At 41.7% G+C, this 25,556-nt stretch overlaps 1 protein-coding gene across 2 annotated transcripts; it reads right to left on the reverse strand.

Moving 5' to 3' along the window:
• Positions 1-20,890: 20,890 nt before the first annotated feature.
• LOC123407757 (E3 ubiquitin-protein ligase SINAT5-like) lies at positions 20,891-25,205 on the reverse strand. 2 transcript variants are annotated; one of them, XM_045100959.1, is made up of 4 exons: positions 24,642-25,205; positions 21,915-22,301; positions 21,197-21,560; positions 20,891-21,085 (listed from the first exon to the last, which is right to left on the reverse strand). In XM_045100959.1, exons 1-3 carry the CDS (start codon positions 24,915-24,917, stop codon positions 21,198-21,200), a joined length of 1,026 nt encoding a protein of 341 aa, XP_044956894.1. In that variant the 5' UTR covers positions 24,918-25,205; the 3' UTR covers positions 20,891-21,085; position 21,197. The 2 variants fall into 2 exon arrangements, with proteins under 2 accessions (XP_044956894.1, XP_044956893.1); XM_045100958.1 differs by having other exon boundaries at positions 20,891-21,560; positions 24,642-25,203.
• Positions 25,206-25,556: the final 351 nt, after the last annotated feature.

The following is a 25,556-nucleotide window of genomic DNA, read 5'->3' on the forward strand; positions in this document are numbered from 1 at the left end:
TATTTATGATCATTGCCTTAGATATCATCATGACTTTGCACGATTCTATCAATTGCTCGACAGTAATTCGTTCACCCACCATAATACTTGCTATCATGAGATAAGCCTCTAGTGAACACTATGGCCCCCGGGTCTACTTCACATCATATTTTCAACTCTACAATTTTACTTTGTTGCACTTTCCACCATCAGGTCCCACCTTGCAAATAATCGTGAAGGGGTTGACAACCCCTTTATATCGTTGGGTGCAAGTTTGTTTGTTTTTGCGCAGGTACATTGGTGACTTGTCTTGATACTCCTACTGGATTGATACCATGGTTCTCAAACTGAGGGAAATACTTACTGCTACTATGTTGCATCACCCTTTCCTCTTCAAGGGAAAAACCAACGCAAGCCCAAGAGGTAGTAGGATTCTTGAGCACATCATTATCATTCATATTTCTTAGTATCTCAGGACGAAGGATGTTCGAAATTGCTTCAATACTAGTAGTGGCGAGAGGAGTCTGGCTTCCCCAGTACTGGTGCAGATAGTTCTGGATGTATCGCCATACTTTGTATCGTTGTGATTACGAGTGTGTGAGATAGATGAGGTTCCGAGATTCTGGTTATGTGTTGACGGATGTGATACACTGGACGGGTTAGTATAGCAGTTGAGTGATATATTAATCCTTGTATCCGTGGACCAGATTGCATGACCAGAAATTTCGGGAGTTCTTAGGTGGGAATTCAAGTAGTTACTTATAGGACAATCTTCCAACAAATGCATGATGTTAGGTTGGGGTTCGACATCTAGTGGATTCGTTTGTTCACGGTCGACTTACAGTGGTTCTCGTTGTGTCTTAAAGAGTCCCTGTAGCTTGCTACGACTCGGGGACGCTTCGTATGTCGTGTGCACTGCCTTGCACAAGATGGCTACTATAAGGATCGAGCCCGTGCGATCCTGTCCTCGAAAATATCGGACGAAATCTCTCTCATGAATTTTTTCTGGCTTGTTTCATAAGTCGCAACCTTTGTTTTGTTGGTATATGGTAATTCGAGTTGCTTCGATGTCAAGTGATGAATTCATATCCTTCCAAGCGGTGTTCTCATATTTTTATGAGGGTGCTAATCCTTTTGCTTAATCAATTGTCTTATCAATTCTTGTCAACCGGAGTTGTTATGTCAATTCTTTTCCAAACGGTGTGTTTCTCTTTAGTGAATTCGATCCTCTCCAATCGTACAAGATCAATATCTCAATTCTTTCCGGAGTTGTCTCATCTGTCCCAAGTTGTCTTTGTTTTCCCCGCCCTCCCGCCCTTTTTCTTCAGTCATTTACTACCATTCTGGTGCAATTCATGTTGTTGTTGCTTCCGTTATCTTTTCTTTTCTCTCATATCCGGTGATTCATTGGGAAGATTCTCAGGACCTTCATGTTCATCTTTATTCATTCTTGTGGTCTTTTCCGGTGAACTCAGTTCAAGCTATCCATGTTCATCATATCCTATTCATCCTTGTAATTCTTTCCCATGTTGGAAATTCTTGTTCAGCCTATCTCGATTATTCATTCCTCTATTTCCTATCCGGAGTGTTGAAGTTATCTCATAAGTTTCTTGTTTTCAATTCTTTAATTATTCGAGGTGCTCAACATCATGAAGTTTTCACTTGTACCGGTGCAATATCTTTTTTTGTTAGCAACTGTTTCAACGGTGGTTTCTTTTAAGTGGTCCCATAACCACAAGTTTTTCCCAGGATCTTATCTGGCTCTTGTAATCTTTCCGGAGTTCTCTTATTCTTTTTCAGTGTGATGTAAGAATGATTTTCATCAGTCATATTCCTTCTTCAAGATCAATTTGAATCGTTTCTCGTCTTTGGCTCAACCTTTCATTCTTCTTTATTTCAGAGTGTCTCAGTACTCTTGGTAGTGTTCTCCTCGTCATTTTCAGCTTGGAAGACCGAAGGAGTGTTTATCTCATATCTTGGTCCATTCTCTTGAAGATCCATCATTTTAGCTTTCTCGCATCTTCTTCAATTGTTCCCAATCATGAGTATTCCTTCCATATCTATCCGGTGCATTTCAATGTTGTGTTCATTTCTTGATCCTCCGAAGGCCATTATTTCAGAAGATTCTTCGTTCTCAGCTTTCAGCTTTCATCCTCAATTCTTCTCAATTGTTGTCTCTTCGTTCGTCTCTCAATTATTTCGGTGCCTCATTCAAGTTTCAGCTTGGAGAAGCTCCGCCGGAATCCCTCATAGCTCCACCGCCACCGCGTCGTCGCGCTGCCGGAGCTCTCCCTCAACCTCTCCCTCCTCCTTCCTGGATCAAGGAGTGGGAGACGTCACTGGGCTGTACGTGTGTTGAACGTGGAGGTACCGTGATTCGGCACATAGATCGGAACCGATCGCGATCTGAATCGCTGTAAGTACGACTCCATTGACCGTGTTCTAGTAACACTTCCGCTTAGGGATCTTCAAAGGTATGAAGATGCTCTACCCCATTACTCGTTGCTGGTTTCTCCATAGATAGATCCTTGTTTAGGGTAGGAAAATTTTGAAATTACTACGTTCCCCAACAGTGGCATCCGAGCCAATGTTCTATGTGTAGATTCTATGCACGAGTAGAAAACAAAAGTTGTGGGCGCTGATTTTGTCAATTGCTTGCTGTTACTAGTATTATCTTGATTAGGCGGCATCGTGGGATGAAGCGGCCTGCACCGACTTTACACGTACTCTTACGTGAGACTAGTTCCACCGACTGACATGCACTAGTTGCATAAGGTGGCTAGTGGGTATCTGTCTCTCCCACTTTGGTCGGATTGGATTCGATGAAGAGGGTCCTTATGAAGGGTAAATAGCATTGGCATATCAACGTTGTGGCTGTCACGTAGGTGAGAAACGTTCTTGCTAGAAACCCTAACCAGCCACGTAAAACTTGCAACAACAATTAGAGGACGTATAACTTGTTTTTGCAGGGTATGCTATGTGATGTGATATGGCCAAAATGATGTGATGTTACATATGTGATGTATGAGATTGATCATGTTCTTGTAATAAGATTCACGACTTGCATGTCGATGAGTTTGACAACTAGCAAGATCCATAGGAGTTGTCTTAATTTATTGTATGAGATGCAACGCCATGTTGATTACTTTACTTTATCGCTAATGGTTAGTTATAGTAGTAGAAGTAATAATTGGCGTGATGGCTCCACGGAGACCCAATGATGGCGTTCATGGTGTCATGCCGGTGACGATGATGATCATGGTGTCCCGAAGATGGTGATCAAACGAGCAAGATGATATTGGCCATATCATGTCAGTATATGATTGCATGTCATCTTTATCATGTTTTACATCTTATCGCTTAGAACGACGGTAGGAAAGATAAGGTGATCCCTCATTAAAATTTCGAGAAAGTATTCCCCTAAGTGTGCACCGTTGCGAAGGACCGTTGTCTCAAAGCACCACGTGATGATCGGGTGTGATAGATTCTAACGTTCGCATACAACGGGTGTAAGCCAGTTTACACACGCAGAACACTTAGGTTGACTCGACGAGCCTAGCATGTACAGACATGGCCTCGAATACGGAAGACCGAAAGGTCGAACATGAATCGTATGGTTGATACGATCAGCATGGAGATGCTCACCATTGATGACTAGTCCGTCTCACGTGTTGATCGTACACGGGCTAGTCGACGTGGATCATGTATCACTTGGATGACTAGAGGGATGTCGATCTGAGTGGGAGTTCATTAAATAATCTGATTAGATGAACTTAATTATTACAAACATAGTCAAAAGGTCTTTGCAAATTATGTTATAACTTGCGCTATAGCTCTACGGGTTTTTGATATGTTCCTAGAGAAAACTTAGTTGAAAGATAGAAGTAGCAATTGTGCGGACTGGGTCCGTTAACTGAGGATTGTCCTCATTGCTAAGCAGAAGGCTTATGTCCTTAATGCACCGCTCGGTGTGCTGAACCCCAAGCGTGATCTGTGGATGTTGCAAACATCCGACATACACGTTTTTGATAACTACATGATAGTTCAGTGCACTTTGCTTAACCGGCTTAGAATTGAGGCACTAAAGACGTTTCGAACGTCGCGGGACATACGAGATGTTCCAAGAGATGAAATTGGGATTTCATGCTTGTGCCCTTGTTGAGAGGTATGAGACCTCCGACAAGATTCTTTGTCCACAAAGTAAGGAGAAAAAAAACTCAACCGTTGAGCATGTGCTCAGATTATCTGAGTACTACAAGTCACTTGAATCAAGTGGGAGTTAGTCTTCCAGATGAGGTAGTGATGGTTCTCCAAAGTCACTGCCACCAAGCTACTAGAGTTTTGTGATGAACTATAACATATCAGGGATGGATATGATAAAACTTGAGCTATTCGCGATGTTTGACACCGCGAAAGTAGAAATCAAAAAGGAGCATCAATTGTTGATGGTTTGTAAAACTGCTAGTTTCAAGAAGGGCAAGGGCATGAAGGGATACTTCATTAAACAACAAACCAGTTGCTGCTCTATGAAGAGATACAAGGTTGAACCCAAACCCGAGACTAAGTTCTTCTATAAAGAGGGGAACAGTCACTGAAGGGGAACTACCCTAGATGCTTGGTAGATGAGAAGGCTGGCAAAGTCGACAAAAGTATATTGGATATACATGATATTGATGTGTACTTTACTAGTAGTCCTAGTAGCACCAGGGTATTAGATACCGGTTTGATTGCTAAGTGTTAGTAACTTGAAATAAAAGCTACGAAATAAACGGAGACTAGCTGAAAGCGAGGTGACGACGTGTGTTGGAAGTGTTTCCAAGGTTGATGTGATCAAACATCGCACGCTCCCTCTACCATCGAGATTAGTGTTAAACCTAAATAATTGATATTTGGTGTTTGCATTGAGCATAGACATGATTGGATTATGTTTATGGCAATACGGTTATTCATCTAAGAGAATAATGGTTATTCTGTTTACTCGAATAATACCTCCAATGGTCTTGCGCCTAAAATGAACGGTTAATTGAATCTCGATCGTAGTGATACATATGTTCATAATATTGTTGCCAAAAGATACAAAGTAGTAATGATAGTACCACTTACTTGTGGCCCTGCTGCTTGAGTCATATTGGTATAAAATGCATGAAGAAGCTCCAAGATGATGGATCTTTGTACTCACTCATTTTTGAAACGTTTGAGACATGCAAACCATGCCTATTGGTATAAACGCATGAAGAAAATCCATGCGGATGGATCGTTTGGACTCACTTGATTTATGAATCACTTGAGACATGCAAATCATACCACATGGGTTAGATGACTGAAGACCTCGTTCTCAAGTGAGATGGAACAGGAAAGTAACTTGTTGGAAGTAATACATTTTTGATGTGTGTAGTCCAATAAGTGTTGAGGCACGCAGTGGATATCATTATGTTCTTGCTTCACATATGATTTGGGTTGATACTAGTGTATTTACTTGATGAAACACAAGTCTGGATTATTGAAAGGTTCAAGTAATTTCAGAGTGAAGATAAAGATCATCGTGACAAGAGGATAATATGTCTACGAGGTGATCGTGGAGGTAAACATATATATCTGAGTTGCGAGTTTGGTAAACATTTAAGACAATGTGAAAATTGTTTCACAACTCATGCTACCTGGAAAACCATAATCTGATGGTGTGTTTGTATGTCATAGTCGTGCCCTATTAGATATGGTGCATACTATGATATCTCTTATCAAATTACCACTATCATTTATGGGTTAGGCATTAGAGACAACCGCGTTCACTTTAAAATAGGGCACCACGTAAATCCGTTGAGATGGCACCGTATGAATTATGGTTTAGAGAAACCTAAGCTGTCGTTTCTTAAAAGTTTGGGGCTGCGATGCTTACGTGAAAGAGTTTCAGCCTGATAAGCTCGAACCCAAAGCGGATAAATGCATCTTCATAGGACACCCAAAACAGTTGGGTATACCTCCTATCTCAGATCCGGAAGCAAATGTGTTTGTTTCTAGAAACGGGTCCTTTCTCGAGGAAAAGTTTCTCTAAAAGAATTGAGTGGGAGTATGGTGGAGACTTGATGAGGTTATTGAACCATCACTTCAACCAGTGTGTGTAGCAGGGCGCAGGAAGTTGTTCCTCTGGTGCCTACATCAATTTAAGTGGAAGCTAATGATGGTGATCATGAAACTTCGGATCAAGTCACTACAAACCTCGTAGGTCGACAAGGTCACGTACTGCTGCTACAGAGTGGTACGGCAACCCAGTCTTAGAGGTCATGTTGTTGGACAACAATGAACCTACGAGCAATGAACAAGCGATGGTGGGCTCGGATTCCGACAAATGGCTAGAGGCCATGAAATCCAAGAGGAGGATCCATGTATGAAAACAAAGTGTAGACTTTGGAAGAACTACTTGATGGTCGTAAGACTATTAACTATGGATGGGTCTTTAAAAGGAAGACAGACGATGAAGGTGAAAAGTCACCATTAGGAAAGCTTGACTTGTCGCAAAGATGTTTTCGACAAACTTGAAAGAGTTGACTACGATGAGACTTTCTCACTCGTAAAGATGCTGAAAGTTTGTTGCAATTATGTTAGCAATTGTTGCATCATTTTTGAAATCTTGCAGATAGGATGTCAAAATATTGTTTCCTCGATGGTTTCCTTGAGGAAAGGTTGTATGTGATACAACCAGAAGATTTTGTCGATCCTAAAGGGTGCTAACAAGTATGCAAAGCTCCAGTGATCCTTCTATGGACTGGAGCAAGCATCTCGGAGTTGGAATATACACTTTGATGAGATGATCAAAGTTTTTGGTTTTATACAAAGTTTATGAGAAACTTGTATTTCCAAAGAAGTGAGTGGGAGCACTATAGAATTTCTGATGAATATATGTGGTTGACATATTGTTGATCGAAAATAATGTAGAATTTCTGGAAAACATAAAGGGTTGTTTGAAAGGAGTTTTTCAAAGGGAAAACCTGGATAAGCTACTTGAATAGTGAGCATCAAGATCTATGGAGACAGATCAAAGTACTTAATAGAACTTTCAACAAAATGCATGCCTTGACAAGCTTTTTGAAAGTGTTCAAAATATATCGGCAAAAGAAGGAGTTCTTGGTTGTGTTATAAGGTGTGAATTTTGAGTAAGACTCAAAAGCCCGACCACGGTAGAAGAAAGAGAAAGGACGAATGTCGCCCCCTATGCATCAGCCATAGGCTCTATAAGTATGCCTTGCCATGAGTCAATCAAGGGGTACAAGAGTGATCCAGGAATGGATCACTGGACAGCGGTCAAATTTGTCCTTAATAACTAACGGACTAAGGAATTTTTCTCGAATATGGAGGTGATTAAAGGGTTCGTCGTAAAGGAGTTACGTCGATGCAAGCTTTGTCACTAATCCGGATGACTCTGGGTAGTAAACCGGATTCGTATAGTGGAGCAGTCATTTGGAATAGTTCCAAATGGTGCATGGTAGCAGTATCTATATGAAGACACAGAGGTTTGTAAAGCACACACGGATCTGAAAGGTTCAGACCTGTTGACTAATAAACCTCTCTCACAAGCAAGACATGATCGAACCCCAGAACTGTATGGGTGTTGGATTCATTGCAATCACATAGTGATGTGAACAAGATTATTGACTCTAGTGCAAGTGGGAGACTATTGGAAATGTTCCCTAGAGGCAATAATAAAATGGTTATTATTATATTTCTAGTTCATGATAATTGTCTATTATTCATGCTATAAGTGTATTAACCGGAAACCGTAATACATGTGTGAATACATAGATCACAATGTGTCCCTGGTGAGCCTATAGTTGGCTAGCTCGTTGATCAATGGATGATCATGGTTTCGTGATCATGGACATTGGATGTCATTGATAACGGGATCACATCATTAAGAGAATGATGTGATGGACAAGACCCAATCCTGAGCATAGCACTAGATCGTGTTGTTCGTATGCTAAAGCTTTTCTAATGTCAAGTATCTTTTCCTTAGACCATGAGATTGTGCAACTCCCGGATACCGTAGGAGTGCTTTGGGTGTATCAAACATCACAACGTAACTGGGTGACCATAAAGGCGCACTACGGGTATCTCCGAAAGTGTCTGTTGGGTTGGTACAAATCGAGACCGGGATTTGTCAGTCCGTGTGACAGAGAGGTATCTCTAGGCCCACTCGATAGAACATCATCATAATCAGCTCAGTGTGACTAAGGATTTAGCCACGGGATGATGTGCTATGGAACGAGTAAAGAGAGTTGCCGGTAACGAGATTGAACAAGGTATGGGGATACCGACGATCGAATCTCGGGCAAGTATCATACCGATAGACAAAGGGAATTGCATACGGCATTATGTGAATCCTTGACATCGTGGTTCATCCGATGAGATCATCGTGGTTCATTCGATGAGATCATCGTGGAACATGTGGGAACTAACATGGATATCCAGACCCCATTGTTGGTTATTGACCGGAGAGTGTCTCGGTCATGTCTGCATGCTTCCCGAACCGTAGGGTCTACACACTTAAGGTTCGATGACGCTAGGGTTATATGGAAACAGTGTACGGGGTTACTGAAGGTTGTTCAGAGTCCCGGATGAGATCCCGGACATCACGAGGAGCTCCGGAATGGTCCGGAGGTGAAGATTGATATATAGGATGAGGGGGTTTTGGACACCGGAAATGTTTCGAGCGTCATCGATAACGTACCGGGACCACCAAAAGGGGTCCGGGGGTCCACTGTGAGGGGCCACCAGCCCCAAAGGGTGACATGGGCCAAAAGTTGGAAGGGAACCAGCCCAGAGTGGGCTGGTGCGCCTCTCACCAAGGCCCAAGGCGCATGTTGAGAGGGAATGGGGAACCCTAAAGCAGATGCCCATCTGGGGCGCGCCACACCCCCTCCTCCCTTCCTGACCGCCGCCACCAGCCCTAGATGGGGTTGCCTGTAACACCCTGGTTTTTGCTCCCTGTTTTTTTTTCATTTGCAAGATTTGACTCCCATTCTTTTTCTCGGTGTTATCGGATTTTTTTCACTCCTGGGTATGTGAAGATGGTCATCTAGCCTTGCCTTCCCTATCCAACCAAAGATTTCCCCAGTCCAACATTTCCACCCAAGATCTTTCTCACGGTTTTTCCATCAAAACCCTACCTTCCGAATTGCCGGAAGGGAAACCCCTGATCTCTCATGTTTCAAAGGAACCCCAACTTCCTTTGAGCTTGTGACTCCCAAACCTTTTCCCAAGGATCACCCCCTATCTTTAAACCCTGGATATGCAAAAAAAATGCTAAGTCATTTGCAATATTTATCATTTATAATTAATTCCTTTTTCTGTCAGATGAAGGAATTAAATCCAGGAAAATAGCTATCCATGTCCAAAGCTTATGAAAACTTGTGTAGATATTCTTTGTGATCATATTGAGATCTCATAAAATATTGGCCATCATTGAATAAAGGAAAATTGCCTTTTCCAATTTAATGCCAATATTGCATTTTGGGCACTTTCTAAAGGAACTACCATTTTTGGTAGCCAGGAAAAATCCCAAATAATTTGTGGAGCTTCTCCTGTCCATATCTTGCCCATTTCCATCAAGATCCCAAGCCCATAGTTCAAATTTTGAGGACAACATCAATTTGCAAATTCTGTCTAGTTGGGAAATTTGCAAAGGAAGTGCTCTATTCCTTGATCCCCTTGAGCTGAAACTTTTCATGGTGGTTTACATTGTTAAATCACTAATGAATACCAAAAATCAGCTCAATCCCTTTTATAAATTTAGTCCAAGCAATTTTCCTAACTTTCTGCCTATTTGGAAGCTTTGTGAAGGAAATACCATGTAGGCATTCCCAAATGAGCTGAAATTTTTCCAGCATCTCCATATATATAAATAAACCCTCTCCACCAAATTTGAGCCAAATACATGTAGCCATTTGACCCCAGCTTCTTCATCCTTGTTTTTGTCCAGAATGCCATGGTGTGAAGGAAGTGCTAACTAGAATTGGTTATTTGTCCTGGAAATTTGCCAAGGCACTCATTTTAGTAAAACATTGCCACACACCAAAATTGAGCATGTTCTATTTAGCCAATATTCCACAAAAGATCACAAACAGGTTGCTGTCAGATCATGTTTGTGAAAGTCTCTCTCATCCTAGAGCCTCCCAGCTTGTTCCAGACCCTGATCTCATCCATTTGAGCAGTGAGGAAGCTGTTGGACATGATTGGACACGCAGGAAAGTGCCAGAACGGGTAGTGCACGTGGTGACCACAGGCAGAGCGCGCCAAATTCATGCTCTGTGCATTTGGGCCCTCGGCCTCATCTGCTTCCTCTTCCTCTCGCGTCCCCTCCATGTCCAGTAGCTAGCCCATGATCGTGCGGTCATTCCCCGCCCCCTCTGTTCCTCGCCATGGACGCTTCTGCCGACCACTGGAGTGATGCCAATCTTCCTGGAGCATCGGTTGCCGGCGCGAGATGCCTAGACCCTTCCTCCCGAGCCTATTTAAGGCGCCTCATGTGTCCCTCTCCCTCTCAAGCAAGCCCAGCCCCTCCCAAGCTCAGTGGAGCAACGGCCCCCGTCCAATTTGGCAGCTTCGGGCGCCATTGCCGCCATGGGTCTTGCTCGAATTCGAGCTGACGGAGACTCCCCTGACCCTCTCCTCTCCTCTAGAAGAACCTCCAGAGCCCCTCGAACCCTCCCCAAGCCTTGTTCCGTCCCTGGGTCACTCGTGGCCTCGTCTCCAAATCTGGCCGGAGGCCTGACCCGCGGGAGCCTGCACCGTCGTCGCTCGGACCCCTATCGCCGCCCATATCCTGGTGGAACGGAGGTGGCATCCTCTCCTGAGCACGCCGGTGGCTGAGGCGCTCTGGGGGATGGCTGGAGCCGTCGGAGGACAGCGCCGGCGCCGCGCAGCCTCGCTCGTGCCTCCTCTGTCACGGGAGGTAGAAGAAGGAGAGAGAGGAGAGAGAAGGGACCCGACAGGTGGGCCCCGACCCCACCTGTCGGTGAGAGAGAGACCGCTAGCATGGATAAGTGGAGACGGAATCCTCTATAGTACGTTTTCGCTTGAGGAAAACGTATTCCTAGAGAAGGCACCGACGGCAGTTCTCTCAGGGACCCCATGGCAATTATTATTATTATAGATTGGTCCTTCCACTTCAAATTCTTATATCTTTTTGCTCGGGACTCCGATTCCGGTGATTCAAAGCCCACGTCTTCGTCTCGCCGAGCCCGTCATGTTGGTATCATTTTCACAAGGTGGTTACACTGTGAAAATGACCCTTTTGCCCTTGTCTCCAATCAGCCCCCTTCGAGAGAGAGCGGTATCCACCGGTCCTTTCCACGGACTCTCCGCACCTCTTCCGAGAGTATCCTTTGACCCCAGGCAAGATGACCACGTGACATATGTCCTAAAGCACTGTTCTATGTTGTTCCTGCATGTTTAAATGAATATGCTTGTGATTGTATGTACAGCAAATTGTAGTAGGTGACTCTGATGAACCCTTGCTCGCATTTTCTTCAATGACGGCACCGCACCTGAGTCTGAGCTGCTTTTGGCCGTCCGGGGTGGATGCCAACTTTATATTTCTCTTGTCAGCAGCTAGCTCGTGTTTTGAGCTGCTTTTCGGCCGTCGCAGGCAGTTGTTGAATTTCTTTCCGTGGCAGTGACCCTATGCTCTGAGTTGTTCTTCGGCCGTCTTAGGGAACTGCTACATTCTTCTTATCAACACCGCCTCATGCTCTGTGCTGCTTTCTAGACGTCTTAAGTCGGGGTTGAGTTAGTCCGGTAATGTCCCGATCTGTGTTGTAAAGACCGTTCTGGTGGCTACCGATTTATTTGTCGGTTTTATGCGAGGGTTCCGAGGGTCTCATTTACAGTTAGAGCTTGTAAAGTAATAGCTTGACATTTATATCCTGTCTTATTAATGACTCATAATATAAAGGTAGGTTGTGGTGTTCCTACTCTTGTTATTTCATGCATAATTATCATCATGTTAAGTCATTGTTGACAACAATCATACTTGATAAATATGTTGGTAAACCCAACCTAATGGGTTGATCTCGAGTCACCTGTCCGGGCTTATCCGTGCAACCACATTTGCCGATATGGGATGGCCGTGACTTGGGCTGATCGCGTGACCATTCACCGGTACTTCCAAAGAGGGAGGATTATGCAGGCGTGCTACCCTGATCAGGTAGGCGGTGATAATCGTGTGAGCCCAGTTGAGTTGTGTTGGGCCCGTCCCCGGTTGGGACAGTTTAGTTTGGCCACGACGGTGGCAGGTGTCATGAGGACACAGGGCCACCCAGGGCAGGACTCCGGGGGAGGATGAATGCCGGTAGTATGATGAAAGAGTCACAGATCAAGCAGGTTTCGTTGGAGCAATGCTGGTCGACCCGAATGGGATCATGAGGTCAGTGCTCCAGAGTGTGGGTAAAGTGTGCAACCTCTACATAGTGTCAAATCTATTCGAATAGCCGAGTCCACGATATTGGACCGCCTGACCAGACCTCAGTAGGTGGTCAACCGTATCAGTGATAATAATGAAGGAAGAACTCATCTTGTGCAGACATCAGGAGATGTCCGGTATATGACATGTCAGCCATGGGATGGCTAGGAGATGAGTGGTCGGATAACCACATGAGTTGGATTGGATCAGATTCAGACAGGATCATGAGAATAGTGGGAGTATAAATCATTTATCTAATATGCTTTACCTTATCGCATTAACTTTAGAAGTGATCTTGCTAAATAATCCTGTTATACCTTGATAATTAATATTGCTAGATAGGTATGTTATGTTATAATGATTCATATTGCTCTAATAACAAATACATGCTTGAATGCCATAGATTGATTTGCTTAGTGTATATGTTAGTTTAGTTTGCTTGCGAGTACATTCAAAAGTACTCAACGGCTTTTAACATGGCCAGGTTCACATAAGGATTCGTCGTCTGTTCGCAAGGAACTGGAACGTTCGTGGGCTAGGAGTGTAACCGAGTCAGATCCCTGTGGATTGGAGCCGCACCAGGACCATGCTGCCTTAGATAGAGCTTTTCCCGCTGCCATCACCCTTGTAGTTCATCATGTAAAACTCTTATATTCATTAATAGAAATGCATGTGTTCATGATACTTGTTGTAAACATGCATGCCATAATGATTTCCTAGGCTGGCGTGTACGGAGACCGTCTGGCTATAGTGGTAATTAGGCAGAGCGCCACACTGCTGCCCCCCTTGGGGGTGGGAACCCTAAGGGGGGCACCCCCTTACCTCTCCCCCTATATATAGTGGCGGGTTTTGGCCTATGGAGCACACACAGAAATCGTTTCCTCCCTCTCCAGGCAGCCCAGTTCTTCCTCCTCTTCCGTGCGGCTTGGAGAAGCTTCGTCGGAATCCCTCGTAGCTCCACCGCCACCGCGTCGTCGCGCTGCCGGATCTCTCCCTCAACCTCTCCCTCCTCCTTCTAAACAAGCACCACATGTTGGAGGATCCATAACAATATAACTTCTATGCAAATATACCCAACCATAAACATTACATTATCTTCCTTGTCCAACATCAACTACTTGGTCAAGTTTGGAAATAATTAATGGGTATTCACAATCGTAAAAGATGTCCAAGATAATATATTTCTATGTAGAAGTTCTCTTTCTTATACTAATCATTCATGAATTGCTTGTATGAACAATATTGTGATTATCAAAGTTCAATAGACTTTACTTTCTAAACCAAATGTGAAACTACTACTAATGATATATCACATTGGTAATTTTAGATTTATGATATTTCATTCATTCACAGTTCACTCTTAGGATATAAGTGAATCACACGAGTAAACATCAAACTACTCTATCTCAATCAATTAAGTTGCTATGTGAGGACTCTATCTCAATCAATATTTTCAGATCTGGGATTCATTTAAAATGGCAAAGAAAACAAAAATACATTCCAAGAACAACACATATCATGTGGACAAATAAAAGTTTGGGCTCAACATAGGCTAACCGATATTTGTTTGATGAAGAGAGGTGGGATGCTTACCATCCCCAAGCTTAGATGCATGAGAGTTCTTGTAATATTTACTTGAGGTGCCTTGGGAATCCCCAATCTTGATCTTTTGTATCTCGTTCAATCCTCTCATATCTCGGTTTCACCTAAGTCTCAAAAACTTTATCCACACATAACTTGAAAAGAACTCGTGAGATAGGTTAGTACACATAAGAATAGATCAACACTTCATGTACTACCAAAACAAGTTGCATAATAATTTTCAAACATTAGTTACTTTATACTATTATTTCCAAAATTTATATATACCAATATAAGCCATGAAAACTCTAGGATAAGTAGATAACAAAACTATGACAACAATCTGTCCAAACAGAACAGTTTGTAGGAATCTATTTAAAAAGTGTACTTATGTATATCTAAAAATTATGAATATTTAGGACATGATAATTTTTTTTATTACATCACTATGTAAAATTTTCATAAACTTTCCACGTTCTAGTGAAATCTGATAATTCAAATAGTGCAGCAAAAGTTTCTGTTTTTCTACAGCACACATCACACATGCAATTCAAGCATTATAAAGGCAATTCTTGAAACTTTTTACTGAAAAATAAGATTATAAATAATATCTAACATATAAAAACAAAAAAAAATATTCTCTAAGAAACACACATATCACGTGACGAAGAAAATATAGCTCCAAGTAAGATATATCGATAGTGTTGACGACGAGGGGATGCCTTCCGGGGCATCCCCAAGCTAGACGCTTGAGTCTTCCTTGTATATTACCTTGGCTGTAATATTAGGTTCTTTCTTCTCCTTATTCACCTCATATCGGTATCTCATCAAAACTTGAAAACTTTAGTCACACAAAACTTAACGGAACTTCATGGGATGGGTTACTATAATAAATATAAATCATTCACTTAGTTACTGTCAAGACAAGAATAATAAGTGTTCTTACATAATACCTACTGTATTATATCATTCCCATAATTTATATCCCTCAATATAAGATATGGAGAAAATAAAATAAGCAAAGTGTGCATGCAAAACATAATCTGCCAAAAACAGAACAGTTGTGAAGATATGACTGAACACCACACTTCCCTGACTCCAAAATTCTAAACAAATTAGGAAAATGCAGAGAATTTGCATATATTTTTTAAAAAAAAATTCAGAATTTTTTAACACTCGAGTAAAAACGGAGAAATTCATCATTGGACGTAAAAGTTTATGTTTTTGCACAAAGTCAAACAAACAAGTATCCACACTATCCCAAAGGATTTACTTGACACCTTATTGAAATTAAATACACAAAAAATTATTAATAAATTAGCTTAATCATGTGAACACACAAAAATAGTATGTAGAACTATTGGGTTGTCTCCCGACAGGCGCTTTTCTTTAATGTCTTTTAGCTAGGCATGATGTTTTTAATGATGCTCACATAAAAAGTAGCACCTCACACATGCAAGAGAGCATCATGGATCACATGACAAGCACATTTAAGTCTAAACCACTTCCTGGGCATAGGTATTTTTCAAGAAAAGAATTTATTGTAACAAGAATCAACTAGCATAGGAAGGAAAAACAAGCACGACTTCAAAACTTCGAACACATAGACAAGAAATTTGATATTATTGAAATATACATAAGCATATCTTCCCATCTCATGATAACTTTCAATAGCATCATGAAGGAATTCAACAATATAACTATCATGTAAATCATTCTTTTCATAGTGCTCAAGCATTGAATTTTCGTTACTCTCCACAAAAGCAAATTTCTTCTCATTCATAATAGTGGGAGCAAACAAACAACAAAATAACTATCATGTGATACTTGATTGGAATAATCCAATTGAACATTAAAATCATGATGAAAAGTTTCATGGTTATTATTACTCTTTATAGCATACATGTCATCACCATAATCATCATATATAATAACTTTGTTGTCATAATCAATTGAAACCTCTTCCAAAATAGTGTACTCATCAATAAGTAAAGTCATGACCTCTACAAATCCACTTCTATCATTATGAAAAGATTCACACACTCCAAAATAGTGGGATCATTAGTACCTAGAGTTGAAACTCTTCCAAACCCACTTTCATCAATAAAATCGTCATAAATAGGAGGCGTGCTATCATCATTATAAAATTCTCATCAAAACTTGGGGGACAAAAATATCATCTTCATCAAACATAGCATCCCCAAGCTTGTGGCTTTGCATATCATTAGCATCATGGATATTCAGATAATTCATGCTAACAATATTACTATCTTTCCCATCATTCAAGAAATTCACATTAAGCATATTTATAAATTATTCCTCTAACAATTGAGCACAATTGTCTGAACCATCATTTTCACGAAAGACATTAAATAGGCGAAGCAATTGAGGCAACCTAAAATCCATTTTTTGTTGTTTTCTTTTTATAAACCAAACTAGTGATAAACAAGAAATGAAAAGATTCAATTCAAGGATCTAAGATATACCTTCAAACACTAACCTCCCCGGCAACGGCGCGAGAAAAGATCTTGATGTCTACTAGGCAATTTTATTCTTGTAGACATTGTTGGGCCTCCAAGTGCAGAATTTTGTAGGACAACAACGAATTTCCCTCAAGTGGATGACCTAAGGTTTATCCATCCGTGGGAAGTGTAGGATGAATATGGTCTCTCTCAAGCAACCCTGCAATCAAATACAAGAGATCTCTTGTGTCCCCAACCCACCTAATACAATGGCAAATTGTATAGGTGCACTAGTTCGACGAAGAGATGGTGACACAAGTGTAGTGTGGATAGTAGAAACATTTTTTTATAGTCTAAATAAATAAAAACAACAAGGTAACAATTAGTAAACAACGAGCAAAACAATATATTAATGCTTGGGAACAAGACCTAGGGTTCATACCTTCACTAGTGTAATCTCTCAACAATGTTACCATAATAGAATCATATGATCATCCCTCAACATGCAACAATGAATCACTCTAAAGTTCATAAGTAGCGGAGAACATAAGATGAAATTTTTGTAGGTAGTAGAACCATCTCAAAGTTACCCTTGCTGATCAATCTATTCGCTATTCATATAGGTGTCACAAACAGCCCTAGAGTTCGTACTAAAATAAGAACAATGATAGATATCAATCAACCCTAATGTAACCTAGATGCTCCAATTTCACCACAAGTATCCATGGGTTAATTACTCAACATGCATCAAACAACTTCAGATTCATCATATTCGATCCAACACAAAGGACTTCAAAGAGTACCCCAAGATTTCTATCGGACAAAGTAGGATGAAAACGTGCAATCAACCACTATGCATAGATCCCCAAGGTCACCGGAATCTGCAAGTTTATGCCATACCATAATATCAAGTGAATCAATAGAATACCCCATTGTCAACATGGGTATCCACATGCAAGACATACATCAAGTGTTCTCAAACCCAAATTATTCAATCTAACATAACGTGATCTCAAAGGGAAAGATTCAATTCATCACAACAAGATGGCAAGGGAAAAACATCATATGATCCAACTATATTAACAAACCCGTGATACATCAAGATTGTGCCATCTCAAGAACACGAGAAGAGAGAGATTAAACACATAGCTACTGGTACATACCCTCAGCCCCAAGGGTGAACTACTCCCTCCTCGTCATGGCCTCTGCCGTGATGATGAAGATGGCTACCAGAGATGATTTCCCCCTCCGATAGGGTATTGGAAAGGCTCCAGATGGGTTTTTATTCGATACAGAGAGTTGTGGCGAAGGAGCGGAGAGTCTCTCTCCTGATTTGTGAGGGTTTCTCTATTTATAGATATTTTTTGCTCTGGAATCACGCAAAACGGAGTTACGAGGGGTCCACAAGCTAACAGGGTCCTTTGATCCCCCCCATGGGTGCGCCCTGTTGGCTTGTGGCCAATAGGGCCCCCCTCTGTTAGTTCTTCGCTCCAATGTTTCTCATATGTTACAGAAAAAATCACCAAAAAGTTTTGGGCGATTTCGAGAACTTCCATTTTCTGCCCAAAAAATGACACCATGGTAATTTTGCTGAAAACAACATCAGTACAAGTTTTTTCTAATTAAATCATAAAAAGTGCATCAAGCCATATAAAAGTATTATAAACATAGACAAATATAAGATGAATACTTCATAAATTATCGATATGTTGGATACGTATCACGCATATATCCACCATGAAGGGATATCATAAGTACTTCACGGCTTCACCCTAAAGAGGGATTGCACTAGGCTTATTCAATTCTTTGGTCTCTCTAAATGCATTTTTTCTATGAGAATGACTCGATATGGTACGCCATGCAGACATCATTCGTAAGTACTTTTGGACGTCGGAGAGCCATGCATTTAAACATTGGTCTCACAATGGTAAATGTGTTTGGTTAAGAGTACTTGAGAGAACTAAATGTCACCAACAAAACCAAGATTTTGGCATTTGGAGAAGCAAGAGGGTTTATCAATATGCTCGGTTATGTCAATTGCATGCACTTGGAATGTAAGAACTATCCGATAGGTTTGCAAGGGCTATATAAAATCATACTAGAGAACTCACCATCGTATCAGAAACTCTGACATCACATGACCTGTATATTTGGCACTATTTCTGTGGCATGCCAGGGTCTCATAGCAACATTAACTTGCTTTAGCGACCACCACTAGTTGCAAGATTGTGTGTTGGAAGGATCTTGAGTGCAACTATATCATCAATGGGCACGACTACACCATGGGGTGTTGCCGATGTTATTATCCTCAGTGGGTGACGATTGTGAAGATTGTCCCTGAGTCACAAGAAAAAATAAAAAAACTCTATTTGTACTAATGCAAGCATGTGTTAGGAGGGATGCGAAGAGGGCATTTGAAGTGATCCAAGATCGTTAGGGTATTATTCATGAACATGCAAATATGTGGGATACAGAGACATTCTGCGAGATGACGACTTCGTGTATCATGCACAACATGATTGGGGGATGAGGGTGATGGTGTATGGAATGTTAATTTTGAAAACGTTGGAACACATGTCAACCTTTGAGAACAAGAAGCAAAGCAGGCTGCACATTTTCTCAACATGCATCCGCACCTTCGAGATCTAGAAGTCCATCAACAACCTCTAAATGACCTTACAGAATATTTGTGGATACATCATGTAAGTCAATTTAGTCATGATGTACTTTTGAGTATTTTTTATGTTTTAACTATGTACTTTAAATAATATTTATGTTTAACATATATATTTCTAGATTTGAACTATGCTCTTACGAGTCAGAGGAACCATAATCGATAAGAAAGAAAGTAACTTAAATGATGGATTAGGTGGATCCATCGCAATGATCAATTTCCAGCAATATATAAAAACATGTGGTTGGGTGGTTAGAAGGGCAGTGATACCCCCAGCCCACTAGAAATCAAACCCCAGGTTTGACGCTTTGATGTCTCATAAAGACGAAATATTCTTTCCGTGGGAGGCAACCTCCCCGTTGATAGCGGAACGCGGTGACTTTGTCAATCTCAAGACCCACCGGCTCAGTCTCATGAAGAGACTCATAAGGATAGGATTGTGTGTGTACGTTCGTCGAGATGAGTGTACGTACTTATTTGTGAACATCTACGATGTACTTTGTTTCACAAAAAAGTAAAGCCAACACCTAGTCAAAGAGGGGATTGAGTGGGTAACCGAGAAGAACCAATGCAGACTGTAGCCATTATCAAGTGTCTTTCTTCCTCAAAATATTATGAGTGCCTTTGTTTTCGTAACTTAAGGCAATGCGTGTAGCTTAAAGTGGCTAGGTATAGCTGGTCTACCATTTCTTTGCTACTCCCACACGAGGGTTTCCCTGCATCCCGTCGGTGTCGTCGCCGATCTGCCTCGTCTCTTATGGCCTTAGGGCCATGGATGCGCGATTGATCATAGTCCTTACCCGCGAAAGGCCCCCTACTCTGTTTTAGGTGTCTTTTAAGTTTGTTTAGGGTTTTGTGTCCTATTTAGGAATACGAGGTGGCGACGACTCTCTCAAGATGGAAAAGGTTCCCTCTTAGCCCCCATCTTGTCGTGTGTATAGCATCGTCGGCAGGTGTGTGGAGGCGTGACTCTGGCGGATTTTGTAGGGACTCGGACGGTGTTTGTCTTCGGTGGATCTGCTTTGCTCCATTTTCCATTCGTCTGCGTTCATGTGCCTACAAGTTGAATCCTTTCGATCTACGTTTCTCTTCATTGACAACGGCTGTTATCCTGATGCATTAGTCCTTTTGACGTTAGCACAGTGATTTCCCACAAGGTTTGCCCAGCACCGATGGGGAAGGGGTGATGATGATGACGCATTTTTAACTCGCTCTAGTGCTTGTAGTTGTCGCTAGGTGGTCTGTGAACATGGATGTAATTTCTATTACTTCATTTTCTTAATTTTTTAAAAACAATTTCTATTACTTTATGATCTAAAATATAGGTGGCTTCAAATCTATTACTTCATTTTTTTATTTTTTACAAAAGAATTTCTAGTACTTAGGCATTTTTACCTCTGTACTGGAAAAACTTCTGATCTATTCCTCAAACATTATGGAAGTACAAAGAACACCAGCCAAAAGAAGAAGAAAAATAGGTCATGGCAAAATTTTGGGTCTTGCTTGAATAATTGCTAATATTTCCGCATGCTCAATCCAATTCTACTTGATTTTTCTTGCCAACAGTGTACAAATAGCGGGCAGCCAAAACATTAGCTAGGATATTGGCTAGCCAATTCTTTTGCTGTGGTTGGCTTAGGCTCAAACCAAAAGCAACAACAAATCAAAGAATCTTTCTTTTAAAAAGTTATATAAGGTGTATGCAAGAAATGTTTCAAGCAGTTCCCCAGTGGATGCATGTTTCAAACAACGAGAATACAATCATACATCACTAGATCATTAAAGTACAATGACATGACAGACATTTAGGAATCACAGAACACAGGCCAGTCAGAGGAGAATGATCACCATGTGATTTCCAGCAGGCTTCACGTGCTGTCCTTGATAACAACACCAACCACCCCAAAGAATACTGAGCATGTTACAACAAAGTGGCTGAAAAAGCGAAAAGGCACAAACGCAAACTGTAAAGAGAGAAAAGCAAATAGGCAATCACATTTCTTCAATATACACCTGAATCACATGATCCTGTTGCCAACTACTCACTTCAGCTGAAGAGATTAGGGATGCAGGCTCCCGAGTCGGGGTTCTGCTGCTCCTTCCAGATGCGGCCAGTCACCCGCAGTTTCAGCTCTTTCCTCTCCCCGCCGGAGAAGAAGAGTGCCATGTTCCGCTGGATTATGAGGCCGTCGTGGCTGTCACGCACTTTGCGGTGACTGTCCCGGATGCTCCGGGGCGTGCCCTCCCATATCATCTTCCTGCCATTGGCACCCACCTCGAGGCTATAGCTATAATTCCTTGCATCGTTCTCGTCGCCCATGAAGCGGAGGAATGCCATGTAGACTGGCGCCATTCCGAGCTGGAAGGCCTCAAAATGCAAGCAGAAATACTGTCCGAAACAATGGAAAACCTGAATATGAACGCGTTGTGTCAGGTAGGAATCACTTGATTCACATGTCGAAAGGTAAATGAACAGAAAAGGGAACAGGCACAGGCAGATATATCAAGCAGCACTAGGGGGAAGCTATCATCTTTCTTTTGGGTAGTTGGAAACATTCTGAAAGACCATCCAGTATTCAAGGACCAACTAAAGTTTCTTTATGCTATTAAATGAAGGATGATGAAAGCACGATCAAGGTACAGCAAGATAGCAATCTGGTGGTATTGTATATATTTTCCCCAAAATACAGGTGGACATAAGATATCAAGTAAATGCAACAGGCAAGTGTACAAGCCTAGAGATGAAAAGGTTGTGAACACTTACAGTTAGCATCCAAGTTGCATTTTCAACTTCTCTAGGATTTGACTTGACATAACGATGGTTGAATGTGCATCCAGAATGCATGTCAACCTTATGGTCATCTCTCAGATGTGAAACAAGGAAAGGAATGTCCCCGACAACGGAGCATTCAGATCCCGCATAAGGGCAGCTGTATGGCCTAAAATTGCACTGCGACTCATGCTTGAGTTTGCTATAATATGGGAAGATCTCTGGACAACCTAGTGAATAATATTTGCACGGTAGCTCAAGTGATTCAGCCACCTTTTCCAATGCCAAACACCTGATGTCACCCAGCTCTTGTCGACAGGTAGGGCATCTGTTGTGCACCCGAGCTTTGCAGGTAGAACAAAGGGTATGCCCATTTTGGCACTGTAAAATTAGAAAAATGTTATTTTGTTGTCAGTGTCAACTTTTAGACGTACAGAGATAGATCCAGACAAATCTATCAAAGCATAATCCAGACAAATATATCAAAGCAGAATGGAAGGTACATAAGCTACATAAACTAGTTAGGCAAAGCAGAATGGAAGGTACATAAGCTAGTTAGGGAACAACTAAATAGATAGTATAGGCCTAGGGCAAGACTAGATACCAGTACGGTATATAAGGTTCACAAAAATGGTCAAACTAACAAATATCAATTGCGTGTAAGCATATTTGCAGTGATGTATTTGTATTGTTTTACAGTATAATGTTGCTATAGATATTGCATTCCTTCTCGCCACAATAATTACTTAAAAAGGACTGGGTTTACTCAAGTCAAATATAAAATTTAATGTTAATTACAAATTGGAAAATAAATCACTTCTAAAGAAGGCTATTATAAGAATATGCAGCCCATCTGGAAGGCGGGTCCTATTGAACTGTGCATCTTCTCCTGTAGCATAAAGAGAGAAGTACACTGCCTACACACAGTCAGCATGAATATATATTCAGGGTGCACTCCCAGAAATTTTGAAGGCTTCATGTAACATTTATACTAACAGAACACTTCACACGTTCAAGACATGCAAAAAATAAATCATACACCCCAGATGATCCCATTACATGGGAAAAACAGATCAGCATACCCATAAAAAAAGGGGCACAAAAGGACCCAATACTAAATTTCAAACTTCTAGCATAGGAAACAGATGCACAGGTACAAGAGGACTTGTTGATGAAAGACGTCACATATGGGAAGACTACTAATATATCATTCACACAAAGAAAAATGAGGTAACCTTGGGAAGTAGGCTATCCAATATAAACAAAAGCCTGTTCACCAACCATAAAAGATGTTTAGTGCCTTGTCTGGCCATCTGGATTGATGCAACTATAAAGGGTCTACACAGTTAATTATCAGTCACAAAAGAACACGCTAACATATCATTATGTCTATCATTAATATTTTAGTAAGCCGGTGGAGTATGCATGAAGATGTTAATGTAACTCAAGCTAGTCTTGATGAAAGTATTGGTTTTCACACTCGTATCAATTTCAAAGATTAGGTATCATGGTTCAGTAGTTGAGCAACTTCTGTGATACTTAACCAGCATGTGTTGTAAGTATACGATAGATAATAAAATAAAGTACTGAAGCATCCCAGCCCAATACATAGGTTATTCAGGCATACACATAGTATCATTAAATATATGTGTTTACTGATTCACCAAAACCATATACAACTGATGAACACCTGATATGTTATTCTAATTTATCTTAGTATGCATCATGACCAAAGTCATAAATTATGTGACAAATAAATATTTTCAATCATAATCTTCATGTTCCCATATGCTCATCAGTCAGCACGCAACAAGAAATAATTTCTTTTGAAAATAATCAGTTACACATATTCTATGTGATAAATATTCGCTACACTAACTTACTTGAATAATGTGGTTAGCAAGAACATCAATCGATAAAACTATAGTTGATTCTCTAAACTGTGTTGAAGATTGGATTATGTTGTGCACTTAAAGAGGTGGGTGGAGTTTAAAAAACATTCTGCCAACCAAACATAATAAGAAAAACAAAAGAATACTGCCTATTTTCAGGCAAAACGAGAATAGTACGGTTTACATGAGAAGGTATGTTCTTGTCTCTAACAAACGATGTATTATTTTCTGTTAACTAGTCGCAAAGCATGGTACAGTTCAAATGCCCTAGGGGTCTAACTAGGGATTCTAAACTCCTTTTCCAGCACTGCAGTACTCAGTGAATAAAGAATCTAAAATTGTCAGCACCCAAAACCTTCAGAAACTATTGAGGAATCTAAACTACATCCTGATTATAACACTCTGCCTCCAACACTGATTCCTCAGGCCAAGAAAGATTGTGAAATCATATATATCAAATTCAAAATCATTCCTGCAATAGTTATGTTAAGTCCCGATAACACCGTTTCTTCACAGCGTTGATTTTCCACTTGGGAACGCAAATTTCCAATGAGAATTCTCCTTATCAAGATTGATTGTGATGTACTAGCGTCGTAGTCACGAAATTTCAGTTCTTGCGTGACTTGATTCTGTCTAGAACGCAAACGATGAAGTATATGACATCCGCAAAACATGAGGCTGCAGCCAAAGAAACCCAAACAAGCAACCAAGATCCCTCTTTCCCTGCGCCAGAGATCAAACGCACCGCGCAAATTCCAAGGACCGGACCAAGATCCCGGAGGCAATCAAGAAACGGAGACAACCCAAGGGCACGGACCGAGGCGCTGACCTGGTGGATCGGAGGGTACATGGAGTTGGTGCAGACGGGGCACTCGAGGAGCTCGTGGACGCTGGTCGCCGGCGGGATCAGCGAGCCGGCGATCCCCCCCGCCGCGCCTGCGCCGGACGCGCCCCCGCCGCCGCCGGGGACCACCCCGATGCTGGCCGCCGCGATGGCCGCCGCCGAGGCCTTGAGGAAGGGGCGGGGCAGGTTGGAGGACATGGCGTCGTCGTCCTCCATGCCGTCCGACGACGACACGCACTCGATGCTGTCGATCATGTCCATGGCTGCGGCGGCGCGGCCGGATCCCGGCCGAATCGCGGGGATGGGGACCGCGGGCCGCCTGCCGGGCGCCTCGGCTCCGCGGCTCCGCTCTGCCCCTCTGCGTACTGCAGCCGAGTTCTTGGAGAAATGGATTCTTCGAGAACTCGAGGTCGCGGGGGAGGGTCGAGGGATTTGGCTCCTCCTGGTCTGGTCGTTTCTTGGTCTCCTTTCTTGTTCTTCTTTCCTGGCGTGTCCGCTCTTTTTCCCCTTCTTGGTAACGTCTAGGGCAGGGCAGGCAGGGCTGGGCTGCAGGTTGGGTACATAAAACGGGAGCAGCACAGAAGGATATGACGCAGTTTGCACTTCGTCGCGGTTCAGCGGTTCAAAACTCAAAAGAGCAAGAGACAGTTTTATGTAAGTCTGTAGTATTTCTTCGTCCCAAAATTCTTGTCTTAGTTTTGTCTAGAAATGAATGACTGTAACGTGACTATATACATTCATATTTAGACAAATCTAAGACAAAAAAAATTAGAACGAAAGGAGTACGTACTACTGTATAAAAGAAAAATTCAAATGTATGCACTATCCAATTTGTTGTTATCCAGTAACGAAATCGGTTAATCTAGTTGTTCAGTGCAAGATTTAAATACACATGAATAA

The sequence above is a fragment of the Hordeum vulgare genome, chromosome 7H, assembly GCF_904849725.1.
Source record: "Hordeum vulgare subsp. vulgare chromosome 7H, MorexV3_pseudomolecules_assembly, whole genome shotgun sequence".
NCBI classification, from domain to species: domain Eukaryota; kingdom Viridiplantae; phylum Streptophyta; class Magnoliopsida; order Poales; family Poaceae; genus Hordeum; species Hordeum vulgare.